Here is a 14,973-nt window from a genome sequence, read left to right on the forward strand (position 1 = left end):
TTCTGTGGCTTGACGACGAGGTCAGGGTATGACCCATGGGATGCGGCAGTTGGGCACCCATGACCATTTTAACTTGGCAGCACCTCATGAGTAACCTCGTGTGCGTGGCAATGTGTGGGATGCTGGGGCTGCAGGATTGAACAAGATATGGGCTGTTCTCAGAGCTCCTCAGGGAACCAGTGAACAACAGTAAAGGGTGGCTGAGTATTGTACGAGGACCCCAACTTGTGTGGGAAGGGGCTGGTCAGGAAGGCTTTAGGTCCAGCCCCATAACTTCCACGGTACATTGCAACATGAAAATGTAGAATCCTTTGTTCAAAAATTGTTAAGGATTTCAAAACGACGACAGCACAGCATTAAACCAAGCGTGGCCCCTGTGTGACCGTGCGGATGGCACCCCTGTGAAGCCGGCCCTGGAAGTCTGCCCGGAGGAAGTGAACTTAAGCGAGATAGGCTGGGTGAGAAGGAGTCAGCCAGATGGAGGGGGCACTTCCAGGCAGAGAAACAGCCTGAGCAAAAGCCAGGCAGAGAACGAGGGCCGAGTGTATTTGAGGAACAGAGACACTCAGCCTGGCAGGGGTGGGGAGAGCTGGAGTAGGTCCCGGAAGTGTGAGGGCAGAGTGGTGGAAGGTGGACTGGGGGTACAACTGCCCCTGGAGGTGAGTGGGCCGGAGAGGAGGGCAGCAAGGTGGGGCTGAGAGGCACTGGGGGCCTTTCATGAAGATGAAGGAAAGTGGCTTGGAGGCAGGGGTGGGGGTCTGTCTGCCTTCCAGCCTAGAGCAGCCTCACCCAGAGAGGTCCTCTGGAAGTCAGGGTTTAGACTGGGACTGCAGGGGGGTCCCCAGAAAGAGCAGGGTCAGCCTGATGGTGAGGACAGAGATGGCTGACAAGTAGCTGACAAGGGCGCGAGTCATGGCTACTGGCAGGGGGAGGGAAGGGCTGGAGGCCACTGGGCTTAGTGGACCTCCAGTGGCCGAGGAGTCCCCGATCCCAAGGTGCGGCTCTCAATGCTCTCCTTCTCTCGACAGCTGGTCTAGGCCTGGCAGAGACCCCGTGGGCATTGTGTCCTAGAGCTGGGTCTAGCTCACAGGGAAGGGAGCACTGCTTCCGGCGGTCCCATCACCATAGGCACAGATAAGAACTTTGTGGAATGCAAACTAAACTTGGGGTGCCTGAGGTCTTGGGGGGCTGTGTTATACCTCTGTGCCCTGAATCCCAGTCCAGACTACAGACTTGAAATTCCACTTTGCCTGCCAACTGCCCAGGCAGGGTCCCTCCTACTGGGCTGGGCAAGTGAACCTGAGTCCTGAGTAAGCCTGAGTAAGTCTTCTTACCTGAGGGTAAGGAAAGTGAGAGTTAGAGAGGCCTGAGGAAGGGAATTATCTGGGATGTGGGTCTTTGTGCTGCCAGGGAAACCCTTCCTAAAGGAGAAAGTTGTTATGCAGGGCAATGACCCTTGACCTTGGCAGGACACAGAGGGACTTAGGCTCATATTTATTGAGCATTAGCATTGTGGCCCCAGCCTGGATACCCAAAAGTCCTGGGAGAGAATTTTTGTGTCCATTTTACAGAGGAGAAACCCGAGTCTCAGAGACGCCTACAGAACTCACCAGGATCACACAGCTGGTAACTAGTGCCTGTGTCTGAGATATTCTGAAGCTTGAGTTCTGTCCCCACAACAGTCTGTGACTTCCTTTCCACAAGCCACTGCCTTCCAACAAGCAGTTCTAGCAAAGATCTGGGAGGTGTCCTGACAGCTACTAGGACTGGTTCTCTTCATAAACCTTTGACTTCTGAGGATAATATCACCTGAGAATCACCCAGAAGTAGGAAAGCAACTTAATTTACAGAGGTGTTTTATGAATGAGAAAGGCAGGAAAATGTGTGAAGTCGTATAATCTATAACAGTCTATAAACAGCCTATAAACCTTAGTCATTTCTGTCTCCTGTGAAGTTCCCAGCATAAGCCTGGCACTGAGGAGTTTGGAAAATAGTTAACAAGGGAGTGGAGACTGCGTCAGCATCTGCTGTGTGCCAGGCTAGGGTAATCCCTGGCCAGTCCCATGGGGACTCTGGTGGAGCAGCGTTATTGTCCCCATTTTGCAGAACCATAAATCAAGGCCCAGATGTGTTGTGACTTCCCCAGGTACAGGGAGGGACTGGGTCCCATCCTTCCTTGCCGGTTGCTCTCTGCATGTGTTAGACTAAATGCCATCCCTCTCCCTCCCAACACCCTTTAGATGAGAGGTCTGGGGCCATGGAGGAGCAGGGAGAGAGGAGGGGGAGGCTTCCTGAACCCAGCTTGCACTGTCAGATTGGTGCTAAGACAGAGATAAACCCACACAGCTCTGTCCTTGAGGTGCCCACCGTCTGGGAGAGAGCTGAGCGTCTGCTGATGTAAACTCAGCGTGGCCTGTACCTCAGGCATAGATGCATGCTCCCTGGAGTGGGAGCCCCAGTGGCCCTTGAGGCATTTGAGCACCTTTACAGATGAATCAGGGGGTGTGGGGGAGCGAATGGGCATTTCATGCTGTGGGAACAGCGAGGGCAAAGGCCTGCAGGAGGGAAAGATGGAATTTTCTTGAGGTAAGCATGTATGGTTCAGTGTGGGTAGATTTGAATGTGAGCAGATGTTGAGGCAGGAGCAGAAGTGATAGGAGAACTGGGCTGGAGAGGTGGGCAGGGCCTCAACCCCCAGAGTTATCTCATGGTAGGTGGAAGCCCCGGGTGGGCTCAAGCAGAGAGTGATGTGATCAGGTGACGGGATGGGGAGAGGCAGGAGGTAATGAGGCCAGGGCAGTCCAGGCATAAAGATGGGTAAGCCTGGGTTGGGGTTTGAGGGTAAAGGAGACCCTGCAGACAGGACTTGGGCTTGGCCTGTGGTGGATAGGGGAGAAGGCAAGAGATGGCTCTGGCGCAGGGAAGTACCGCCTCAGGTCAGCATGCTGCTGCTGCCATCTGTATAGAATGAATGAGAAACTGAAGCTCAGATTTGGAGAGTCACTTAGGGCCATGCAGCAGGAAGAAGAGGAGCTGGGATCCAACGCCGCCTGAGCAGCAGTGGAAGGGTCAGCTGTTGGGCGAGTCCATTCTGCTCTCTGGACCTGTGTTCCCCCTATGCACAATGGGGGAGGGGATGGTGAATGATGACATGGGGTCAGCTATCTTGAAGTTCTAGGGGTTGATGCTTTTATGTCCCTTCTCTCTGGCAGAACCAAGGAAAGCATGTACCACTCGCTGACTTATGCCACCATCCTGGAGATGCAGGCTATGATGACCTTTGACCCCCAGGACATTCTACTTGCCGGCAACATGATGAAGGAGGCGCAGTCGCTCTGTCAGAGGTCAGGTCCATGGGGCAGGCAGGGATGAGGGGTTGTAAGTCATCCTTTTGTCACTTTGGCCTATCCCAGTGCCTAAAATGCCACTATTAGTCCTGCTCCTTTTGGCTCAAAAGTGTGTCCCCAAGTGCTCAAAGCTGTCCCTGTTAGCACTGCCTCAGGAGCCACATTGTCTAAGCCGCTCACTGAGGGCTTCCAGGGCCAGACTGGATTGGGAGGAGATGAATCCTGGCTCTGGTCACCTAATAATTCTCTGACCTTGGGCAAGTCCCTCTCTGGACTCAATTTTCCTCATCTGTAAAATGGGTGTGATGATAGAGTGGGAACTGCAGTTGTTGTGGGAACTGCACAGTTGGTGTTCAGTGCACATTAACTGCTTGAATGCATGAACCATCAGACCCTCCGTGTTTGTGCACAGGTAGAGTCATCATTCACTGGGACACACTCCAGCCTGATGTAGGCCAGTCCCTGTGCTGGGCTCTGTTCACCCAGATAATCATCAGATCCTGGCCCCTCTGATGCCTGAACATCCTGATCAGGGAGACGCAGGCACAGTGACAGCTCAGCATGATGCAGGGCAGCTCATGGGGCCGTGGGGGGACAGCCTGAGGAGCAGGAAAGGCTTCCTGGAGGAATGACATCAGAGCTGGGTCCTGTGGGGTGACCAGGAACAGGTCAGGTTAGAGGGGGCAGGGGAGGGGGCTCTATGCAGAGGCAGCAGCAGGGGCAAGGGCATGAGAAAGCCTGGATTTGGGGGAGTCGCCAGGAGCTAAGTGTGTGGGCTCCTCTGGGAGGGGCAGGGGATGCTGTTGGAGGTGCCTGGGCCCCCTGCTCTGCTCCCTGAGTGACGCGAGGCCCTGTTATTCTCTGCAGGCACCGGAAGAAGTCCTCCGTAACCGATTCCTTCAGCAGCCTGGTGCACCGCCCCACCATGGACCAGTTCACAGAAGGTGTGGCGTCCAGGGCGTCCTCTCAGCCCGCTGACGCCAGGCCGCCTGTTCCAGGCCCGGGAAGGGGCGGGACGGGGCAGCTATCCTCCTCGTTGTCGGCCCGGGCCCTGGCCCAGGCACTGAGACACTGACGGGTCAGACCTGGGGCCTTCTGAGGCCTGCTCTCCTGTGTGGGGGTGGGGTGGGGAGCGGGTAAGACTCAGTTACCTTACGGCATTACCTGCTGAGGCCTGCAAATTGAGGAAAGAAAATGCCGTCAAAGGAGCTATCACTTTGCTCCTCAGGCTAGGGTGGACTTAGGGCTGCGTGTGCAGTTAGTTTTAATGGTTTAAAGACCGTAGTGATCTCAGGTGTCCCAGAGGGGGCTGTGGTTTTAGAGCCTGACACCCTGTGATGAAACAGCTCTGGGGAGTAGCAGAGGTCTGGCACTTCGCATCTTTGTGCCGTGACCACGTGAGGCAGTCCTAGAGGCAGCAGCAGCCAACCATAAGCACTTGGGGACCCTTTAGTGGGAGTGGGGGGCAAATGGCCATCCCCACCTCAAGAGCCCTCAACGTTTCCAGCACAAAACATTGCCCTCGATGGTGTCTCTCTCCTTCAAACTTTCCATGGCTCTGTGCTGCCCACAGGACCAAATCTGTAAGTCTCCACCAGTGTATAGGGCTCTTTCAGCCCGACTTCTGCCCCTCATTTTCCTTGTCCCCTCAGTCTCTCCCCGCTTCACCCCATTTCAACCTTCTGTGGCTCAGCTGTCCCCAAGCATCTGAGTTGTTTGACTTTCCTGGGCCTCCGGCAAGAAAGTTCTTCCTGCCTCATGCTTCCATCCCATTTTCAACTCAGGTATCCTTCTCCTGGAAGTCTTTCCTGACTCCTCCGGCTGCGTCAGCTCTCCTTCCTCGCTCCCACAGCCCGTGGCTTCCCTGGTTTCATCCGTTCATCCCAGTGCCCTAGGAGTGTTGGTGCACCGCACCTACAGTGATGCCTGGAGGGCAGGAGAAGGCGGCCCAGGGCCCTGCGCTGACTTCTAGGGGGATGTGGGTGTGGGGAATGTAAGCTAACTGGGGACAGTGTGGAGTGCATGTGTGAAGGAACCTGGTGATGGGACGCAGGAGGCAGTGGGCAGGTGCTGCCTTTGCCTTTTGGGAAATGAGATGAGGAGTTGATCCAAGTCTCCTGCCAAGAGTCTCAGGAGGCCATGGGGCTTTGGTTTTCTCCCCGCAGAGGAAATCCATGCTGAGGTCTGCTACGCAGAGTGCCTGCTGCAGAGAGCGGCCCTGACCTTCCTACAGGTAGGAACCCGCTTCCTGTACAAGCAGCCTGGGGCTTTCAGAGGGTGGAGCACCACATCTTAGCCTGAAGGATCTAGAGAAGCCAGGACCTGTGGCTGATGTGAGGACCGAGGCACAGTTTCCCCAGCACTCCTGGCCCTGGGCAGGCTCTGTGGCAGAGGTGACAGGCTTTCCCCCTCCACAAGGGGCACCCATGTTCCCACCCACTGACAGGATGCATGTCCACCTCGTGACTGCTGTTTCCTGCTGTTTTTGTGTCGCGGGGGTAACAAACATTGTCACAAAGCCTGCTTCACATTTGATTCATTCAACAGACAAGTCGGAATGAATCAAACTTGATTCATTCAAAACTTGACTTGTAGCACCTGCAACACCATGCTTTGTATACACATTGCAGGGTTGTGGTTCTTACATACCTTATACACAGTGCATATTTGTTTCTACCTACATTTGCATATTTTATTTAACCATCACCTCAGGCCTGTGAAGGGGAGAGTTAGGGGGAAGGACCCACCTTCTCAGGGTCATATGGCCAACACATGGCAGAGCTGGGGTTTAAAGCAGGTCTGGCTGACTCAGCCTAGAGTAGGAAATGGCAGCCACTCTAGTATTCTTCCCTGGAGAATCCCAGGGACAGAGGAGCCTGGTGGGCTAAAGTTCTTGGGGTCACAAACTGTTGGACACGACTGAGCGCATACCTTCTGGATGACTCAGAGCCTGTGCTCTTCACCATAGTGGAAATTGTGAGACTCATGACCCCTTGGTTTTACCAAAAAGCCTGGAGTATAATTATAAATATATGTGCGTATGTATTCAGTCTCTTCAGTTGTGTCCAGCTCTTTGCAAGTCCATGGACAGCAGCCCGCCAGACTCCTCTGTCCACGGGATTCCCCAGGCAAGAATACTGGAGTGGGTTGCTGTGCCCTCTTTCAGGACATCTTCCCCTCCTGGGGATTGAACCCACATCTCCTGCATTGCAGGCAATCATCACGTAAACAGGCATATTGGGGTGGGAGAGGCACATATACATTTTATTGTTGGGGTGTTCTTTATTTTCGTTAGTGATATTTCTATCTTTTTGGACCTCATGATTAGAATTGGATTAATCTTAGTTCTTCATCAGGATCACCATGAATGGCCTTCTATTTCCTTTGTGTACTCTATTATTATACATAATAAATAAACACCCATGAGCCACCCCCCCATCCCCACCCAATCAGAGAACAGAACCCTGCTGGCCAGCCTCCTTGCCTCCTTCCTCCCTTCCCCGCCGGGAGACCACTACCTGGAGTTTTGTATGTATCATCCCCACCCTATTTTTTTAAAAAATGATTTCTCAGCTTCCTATTCATGTCTGAACACCAACACTATGTTTTGGTTGCCTTTGAGTTTCTTCAGGCCTCAAACTGTGTGGGACTTGCTTCTTTTTTTACCTAATCACAAGAGGCTGTGTTTAATACTCCCTGCTGTGAACATGCCAGTTTGTTTACCCATTCTCCGGCTAAAGGACATCTGGGTTGTTTCGGTTCTTGGCTACTGTGAACAGTGGTGCTGTGAGCCTTCTTGAAATACATCCGTTCTTGTTGGGTGTATACCTGGGAGTGGAACTGCCAGGTGGGCTGTAGGCATTGATGCTTCTTTTTTTTTTCCTGCATCGTGTGGCATGTGGAATCTCAGTTCCCCAGCCAGGGATCAAACCCATGCCCCCTGCAGTGAAAGTGTGGAGTCTTAATCGCTGGACCACCGGGAAAGTCCCCAGGTATTGGTGCTTTAAATTACAAATGTGATAAATACCTGCTTGTTGTGAAAAAACACAATCCAAAACGAAAGTCTCCCTTCCTTCCCCACAGTTCCTCTACCTGGAGGAGATGTGGTTAACTGGTGGGAGCATCTCCTCCAGGCCTTTCTCCAAGCACATAGAACATGTACATGTGAGCCTGGTAAAGGAGGTTGTGGTCCAGCCCTGGGCATTTTGAAAGGCTTGTTTGGCAAGCAAGACCCTCGTCTTAAGTCCCCAGGGTAGAGTGGGGAGGTCCAGTTTAGCTGACCTCGGACGCCTACCCGTGCAGGCCCCCTCATAAAGTGAGGCCCAGAGAGAGCCAGGAAGGATCTGGAGCTTTGATGATTCTCTCAAGCCTGTGGCTAACCACCCAGGCCTGGCTCTTAGCAAGTCTCCCTCCTGCAGGATGAGAACATGGTGAGCTTCATCAAGGGCGGCATCAAAGTTCGAAACAGCTACCAGACGTACAAGTGAGTGGGACTGGCCGGGGGGGGGGGGGGGTGGACGTGGGGGTCGGGGGGCACAGTAGAGCGCAGCACCTACTGTCCTGTGCCCCTCAGGCTGCACTGTGGGAGGCAGAGGGCGCTGGCTGGAGGCAGGAAACCTAGAAGGCTATGTGACCTCACATTTCTGCAACCTCAGGACCTCAGTGTTCTGGAATATTATTCCCCTGGTTTTCTGGGTGTATCTGTTCATTCGGTCCTCCCAAGTGCTATCTTTGTGCCTAACTCTGAACTAGGGAAAAATAAGACATATTCTGTACAAGCTGCTTGGTCTGGTTGGGGTAGGAGAAAGATGCAGGAACAATCATTTTGAGAACAGCAATAGAATTCCTACACATCCGTTAAGGCCCCATCCAAATGCCACTTTCCCCATGAAGCCTTCCTTGAACCCTCCAATACATAGAAACGGTGCTTATATACACACACCCCCTCCCCAGACTAGGAGCTCCTTGAGGGCCGGATGGGTTATTTCCGTGCTGGCTCAGCACTGGGCCACGCATAGGGCTGTGTTTATGGAGCAAAGAGTGAAGACTTAATCCAGAGCACTTCTGCCCAACATGGTCCTGCAGTCCTTGTCTGCAATTCCCAGACCAGGAAAGCTCTGAAAGTAAGTAAGCCTCCCTCCCGCCCCCAGTTTGGCATTGAAACTCCTTTTCCATTAAAAATTGACTTGAATTGACTTGAGACTGTCGTCATTACCCTGCACACTTAATGTGACAGTTTCCCTGTGGAGACACTGTGAGGTTGATTTCAAGCTATTACTGGGTGTAACACGCCATGTAGTATATGGATACCATGCTCCTTTGTGTGGTCTCTGCTGGAATTGCACAAGGAAACCGGACGTGTGTTCTGGCCCCTCCAGTCTCCCTACCTGCTGCCAGAGTGATGTTTTCAAAGCACAGACCTTGTCAGGGCACTCCCTGCCAACTCCCAAGACCCCTTTTGCTCTTAGAAGAAAGGCCCAGGTCTTTGCCGAGTCACTCCTGGGAGCTCTGTTAGTTTTGTAACCATACCTCCTGCCCCGCTCCGCCTCAGACATTTGGGCCTTCCCTCAGTTCTTCAAACTTGCCAGCTCATTCCTACCTCAGGGCCTTTGGACATGCTGTTCTCTCTGCCAGGAACGCTCTGTGCAGACCAGCTCCTTGTTCCTCAGGTTTCAGCTCAGATGTCAGCCCCTTGAGGAAACCTTCCCAGCACCCCAAGTGAGGTCAGGCTCCAGGGTTCCCCCTCTGCCTCTCAGTGACTTGATGCGGGTCCGTCCCTGAGAGGGGAGAGCTGTGAAGGTAGCAGCTTGACGGCTTTGTGCCCTGCCGTCCAGAGAAGCTCAGTCAGTGTTTGCTGAGTGAATGCTCTCAAGATGCTCATGGCCTGGGAAGGAGGCAGGTACCTCTTTAAGTTCCCTGTCCTGCCCCAGGCAGAGTGGCATATGTATGTGCTCAGAGCTATGGGTGACCAGAAGTAAGAGGGTTGCATTCCGACCAAGAAACTCCAGGAAGACTTCCTTAAGGAGGTGCTGTTGGAGTTAGCCCAGTGTTTCTCAACTGGGGCCAGTTTCCCCCCCACAAGGCATTTGGCAATGTCCAGAAACATTTTGCTTGTCATACTGGGGGAGGCTGCTCCTGACAGCTAGTGAGTAGAGGTCAAGAATGCTGCTAAACTTCCTAGGACGTGCAAGACAGCCTCCCTCCCCCCGAGTCTGAACAAAGAATTGTCCAGTTATCCAGCCTAAACTATCAGTAGTACCGAGGTTGAGAAGCTGCTCTAGATAGAATGCAGAGCACAAGCCAATGCCTAGAGGTCGGACGAGGGGGTTGTGCGAGAGCTGATAGAACTGAAATTCAAGAGCAAAGGGTGTGTCATTACGGTGGGAGATGGGGCTAGAGGTTCCTCGAATATCAGCTCTCTGGATTGCCAGACAGTTCCACATCCACCACCAGGGAGTTCTGAGATCAGTAAGAAGTGGGGGCCACTTGGCCCCGGCTGGAAGGGGACCCCGCCCTCCAGATGCGGCCGAAACAGGCTTTGCTTCCCTCTGCAGGGAGCTGGACAGCCTCGTGCAGTCCTCACAGTACTGCAAGGGGGAGAACCACAGGCACTTTGAAGGAGGGGTGAAGCTCGGCGTGGGAGCCTTCAACCTGGTGAGTGGGCAGGCCCTCCCCTTGTCCAGCATCTGGGTTCAAGATTAATCTCCCCTGCACATCACTCCCGAACTCTGGGTCTCTGCCGGGCTACTGTCCCGGGCCCCAGTGATGGAGCAGACACACTGCCAGCCTGGGGGCAGCTCACAGCTGGGAAGGGGTGGGGGCTGGCCGTGGCTCCATGGTCCCTTCTGTACGTTTCTTCCCCAGGCAAGCTGAAGCTTGAAATCACTATGACGACAGTGTTTATAGCACCAGAAATTGACAAACACAAGACATCAGGGCCTTGTCCTCCCCAGAAAGCTGGTGGTTAAACATTGACCAGTGACCGGGAAGGAAACAGGCCTGGAAACAACTGGTGACCCTTGGGGAACAGAAAGCCAGGACTTCCTTCTGGGGGAGCTGGGGAAGGTTCCGGGGAGCGGAGAGTATTTGAGCTGGATCTTGAAGGCTCCACAGGCAAGGGAAGTTCTCCAGGCGGAATGAGCATTCTAGGCAGAGGAAACAGTGTGAGCTGAGTCAGGGAGGCTCAGAAGAGGTGTGCCTGCTCCTGGGAGGAGGAGCTGCTCTCAGATGATTCGGACTCCTGGCCTTGGGTGGCTGGGGACTTACCCCAAAGTGTGTGTGGTGGGCGGTGGCTCCTCCCCTATAGGGCAAAGCCTGTTAAGATGGGGATCCCTGCCCCTGTCTGGGTTTCAGATTCCTCATTTGTAAGATGGGAACAGTGATCCTGGCCCAAGTGCTGAGTAATACAAGCTGCAGACTGCATCAGATACTTTAGCAGGTTCTAGCTGGACTGTCTTGGGTTCAAGAAGTGGCTCCACTTCTGATCTGTGGAGCCTTGGGCATATTCTGTCACTTACCTTATGCCTCTGTTTCTCCCTCTGTCAAACATAGCAGTAAATCCCTTCTTTGCAAGACTGTTCTGAGATTCAATGCAATGGCAGAGATCCTGGTACGAAGCAGGGATTAAGTGTAATAACAATAGCTAACTGCTAGGTGCAACCTCCGTTATGTGCTTCATGTGTGTTAATATGATCTGTCCGGTAGGGGCTATTTTTATTTCCATTTTACAGATGAGGAAACTGAGGCAGAGAGAGGTGACCGAGCTGGGAGTGGTGAGACTAGGATCGAGACGCAGTCTGTTCCTTATTGTTACGCTATAGTGCTTCTCTCCATTGGGAGGAGCTGGGGGCAGCCTCGTGGGCATTCCAGAGATGGGCCTGCACCTCAGGGATCACCCCCAGGACTATGGAGGTCTGCAGTTGGTGGGGCAGCCCCCATCCCTCATGGGTCTCTGCCTTTCTCTTCAGACGCTGTCCATGCTTCCTACCAGGATCCTGCGGCTGCTCGAGTTCGTAGGGTTTTCAGGAAACAAGGTAACCACCTCCCTCCTGGGGCACCCAGTCCTCTCAGCCCCAGGGCCGGAGCTCAGCTGGTAGGGTGTGGCTGAGGGGCTGTGGGGCCTTAGTGCCAGCCTTGGCTCAGCTCCCCCCAGTGTGAGACCCTGGACAAGGCTCAGGCCTCTCTAGGCCTCAGACTGCTCTCCTGCAAATGGGACCAGTGATTGCTACCAGGCTCTTCTCAGGGTGGAGAGGCTCTAGGGTGAGGTTGGGCATGAAGAGCAGCTCCTGGGGTCCTTTAGGGGCCTGGGGTCATCTGGCAGGTGTTAGGAACCTGGTCCTTCTCCCCTCAGATAGCCTTGAGCAAGCCCCTCCCCTGGGGACCATTTTCTTGCCTGGGAGATGCCCTTGGAGGGCCCTGCTATGCACTGGGCCTTGAGGTGGAAACCAGAGTACTCAAGAACCCAGAGGCTTTACTGAGGGCAGGAACCTGAGTGCCAGGTAGCGGATCACGGAGGGCTCCCTGGTGGAGGAGACCCAGAGCATTAACCTGGGTACAAGGAGATTTAACCTGGAAGTCAGGAGCCCTGGGTCTGTCCAGCCTCATCCCCTGCTTCTTGTGACTCTGAGCAAGGACCACCGACTGCCCTCTCCACTGATCAAGTTAGTGTTTCTCCAGCTGAGACTTTCTCCAGCCTTTCCTGATTTTTGCCATGTCCACAGGTCTCTATATTGTTATTTATGTATTATTTTTCTCAAATGTGGTTCTTATTTTTGTTAACTTAAATTTATTTGAAGGGAACATTACTACACAGAGAACCCATATTATGTGGCATGGTAAGAGCACGATCGTAACAATAAATACTACAGGACCAAGCAGATTGTGTAGCCTGTTTCTCTTTGAGTGAAAGACAGCTTAGAACAGGGCACTGCTGCACACTCCAGCACCACACGGAGGCTTTCTCCTGTGCCCTGAGGACAGACGAGAACTGGGAAGGGCCGCTCCTCACCTGGGACCCTGCGCTTCTTTTCGCCTGTCCCAGGACGTGTACAGGCTTGGCTGCCATCTGTGATCTATGGCCTGGGCCCAGGGAAACACTCGTTAGAGGCTCTGAAAGTCCCTCTCAGTTTTTTGGGGTTTTTTTGTTTTGTTATATAAGAAGGCCCTTGGGTCCTAAGTAGGATCGCAGGATGATGATGGAAGAACGTGAGAAAGTCTGAGAGGTGGGACAGGGTGGCCTGGCCAGGAAGAGAGGGTGGCAAGGCCAGAGCAAGAGGGACCTCCTGCACCCACCAGCTCCGGCTTCGTCTTTATCCCAAAGTCAAGGGGGCTGTGGAGGCTTTGCAGCAGGGGTGAGGCAAATCAGATGTTTCTATTAGAAAGATCAGGAATGCACTCTAGGATAGGCAGTGGGGCAGAAAATGCCGGGGGTGATACAAGCGTGGTCTGGCTCCTTGCTCCTCCCCAGGCAGGCTCTGGAGCCTTCTCCTCCTGGGAGCCTTCCCAGCCTGCAGTTCCTATGGCCCTGTCTGTGTCCCGATCCTGTGGTTAGGATCATCTGCCTCCTTGTCATTTCTAGTCCCCCACCAGACTTGGGGCTGCTCAGGGCCTTGGCGCCCACCCTGGGGACTGAGCAGGTGGCTGCAGGGAGGAATGGGGAAGGGGCTATGAGGGAGATAGGGGACACCCTCACCTTTGCCCTGGCCGTGGCAGGTGTCCTCTGCCCCCAGCAAGAGAGGGACAGCCTCTCGCTCCTGGTTGCAAACCTGGGAGCAGCTGGCCCAGCCTCCAGGGCTCCGGAGTCGGAGCCCAGCGCCCTCTGGCCCCTTCGCAGCAGTGCGCCCTCACAGCTGTCCAGGGACCTCCCCACCCCACCCCTGCCCCAGGCCCTGGGGCAGCGCCGGGGGAGCCCAGGCCTGGCGGGCCTCAGTGGTCCCCGTCTTTCCGCCAGGACTACGGGCTGCTGCAGCTGCAGGAGGGGGCGTCGGGGCACAGCCTCCGCGCCGCGCTCTGCGTCATGCTGCTGCTCTGCTACCACACGTTCCTCACCTTCGTGCTCGGTAGGCGCACCCTCCCTGTGAGCACCGGGGCCCCTGGGCTTCGACTGTCTCTGAGGGCAGGGGGCTGCTGGGCCCCCAGGACTGGGGAGGGGGCCCTGAAACCAGAAACGGCAGAACCGCAACTGTCCAGGGGCCTGGCCAGTGGACCACTCACTTCTTTACAGTGTGACTGGGTTCTTCCAGACTCGATTTTCTCATCTGTGAAATGGGGGTGGGTCCTGCCCACCTTGTAGAGGGCATGAGGATGCTGTCGGCCCTAGCGTCTTATTCAGTCCTCACATCACCCTGGAGACGGAAGAGTTATCGTCCGCATTTCACAGAGCAGAAGTGGAGACCCTGAGAAGCCCCTGGTAGGTTTCCGGGAGGATCACCAGGGAGGATGGTGATGTGTCCTGTGATGTGTCCCCACCTCCTTCAGGCACCGGCAACGTCAACATCGAGGAGGCAGAGAAGCTCTTGAGACCCTACCTGAAGCGATACCCTAAGGTGAGCCTCACCTCCTGGCAGACACCTCCAGCTCACATGTGCCCTGTGGACCCCCCACAAACCCAAATACGTGTCATTGTAGGGCGCCATCTTCCTGTTCTTTGCCGGGCGGATTGAAGTCATTAAAGGCAATGTTGATGCCGTAAGTAACGGGGGTCTGAGCCAGTGCTGGAGGCACCTCAGGTCTCCCAGGTCACTCGGGCTGCAGACACACAGACAAATAACAGGCAGACCGGGAGGGGGCCTGAGAGAAGACCCACAAAGGGAGCGGGCCCAGGAGAGGCGCTGCCAACGACGGGACAGTCTGGGAGGGCGAGGGAGGAGGTGGCGGTGGCGGTGAGTGGGATTTGACAGGGAGAGGGAGGAATCCAGCACCCTTGGGTAAGGCAGAGAGGTGGGAGGATCCACTGTCTGGGGCAGGGTGACAGGCTGGAATCTGCTGCTGGGGGTGAAGCAGGCATCCGGAGGGCCTGACTAAGGGTCTGGGCTCCGAGGTGGGAGGGAGCCGCGGAAGGGATGAGGGGGGGAGGCTCACCACCCTGGCAGAATCCCCAGCACTAAGCCAAGGCCCAGCACAGACTCCGTGACTCGGAGTTCTGGCGCCCCCCACTGGTCCTGGCTGTGGCTCCTCAGGCCTAAGGACAGATGCCCCGGGGTCAGGTCACTTTGTGGAAGCTGCTGGAACCTTTGGAGTTTGCTCTCAGGCAGAGACATCACTATGTCACTTTAACACTTCCCACTGCCTATTACGCCTCTGTTATAGCTCTGTCCCACACCCTTTTGCTTTGTGCCGAAAGACTGGAGTCCCTCGGAGGGTTAGTAACTGGGCCCAAGGTCATGTGAGACTTTGAGGGTAACTGGGCCCAAGGTCATGTAAGACTTTGAGGGTAGAACCGGGGCTGGAGGCCACACCCACTGTCTCCCCGATGCAGCCTGGCATGGGGCTCGGGTTGCTGTGGAGCTGGGGTGGGGGGGGGATGGAGGGCTTGGCGGGGGGTGGGGGGGGGTGGACCGAGGGCATGGCGGGGGTTGGGGCAGACGGCTGGGGCTGGGGGATGCTGGCAGAGGCTCAGTGGCAGGTA

General features: G+C 54.9%; 1 protein-coding gene across 15 annotated transcripts in view; it reads left to right on the top strand.

Annotated features, from left to right (window-relative positions):
* TTC39A (tetratricopeptide repeat domain 39A) overlaps positions 1 to 14,973 on the top strand; it is a 49,921-nt gene that overhangs the window by 21,066 nt on the left and 13,882 nt on the right. For 14 of the 15 annotated variants that reach the window (XM_020907239.2, XM_020907243.2, XM_020907244.2 and 11 more), the window contains 9 exons: positions 3,213 to 3,344; positions 4,215 to 4,291; positions 5,513 to 5,580; positions 7,766 to 7,830; positions 9,902 to 10,001; positions 11,315 to 11,380; positions 13,297 to 13,405; positions 13,824 to 13,891; positions 13,974 to 14,033. In XM_020907239.2, the coding sequence (XP_020762898.1) occupies positions 3,213 to 3,344; positions 4,215 to 4,291; positions 5,513 to 5,580; positions 7,766 to 7,830; positions 9,902 to 10,001; positions 11,315 to 11,380; positions 13,297 to 13,405; positions 13,824 to 13,891; positions 13,974 to 14,033 (745 nt within the window). Of the gene's footprint in view, positions 1 to 433; positions 459 to 3,212; positions 3,345 to 4,214; positions 4,292 to 5,512; positions 5,581 to 7,765; positions 7,831 to 9,901; positions 10,002 to 11,314; positions 11,381 to 13,296; positions 13,406 to 13,823; positions 13,892 to 13,973; positions 14,034 to 14,973 lie in introns of those variants that run through there. The other variant, XM_020907249.2, reaches the window with a different exon arrangement.

Source organism: Odocoileus virginianus, chromosome 5 (genome assembly GCF_023699985.2).
Source record: "Odocoileus virginianus isolate 20LAN1187 ecotype Illinois chromosome 5, Ovbor_1.2, whole genome shotgun sequence".
Classification (NCBI taxonomy): Eukaryota; Metazoa; Chordata; class Mammalia; order Artiodactyla; family Cervidae; genus Odocoileus; species Odocoileus virginianus.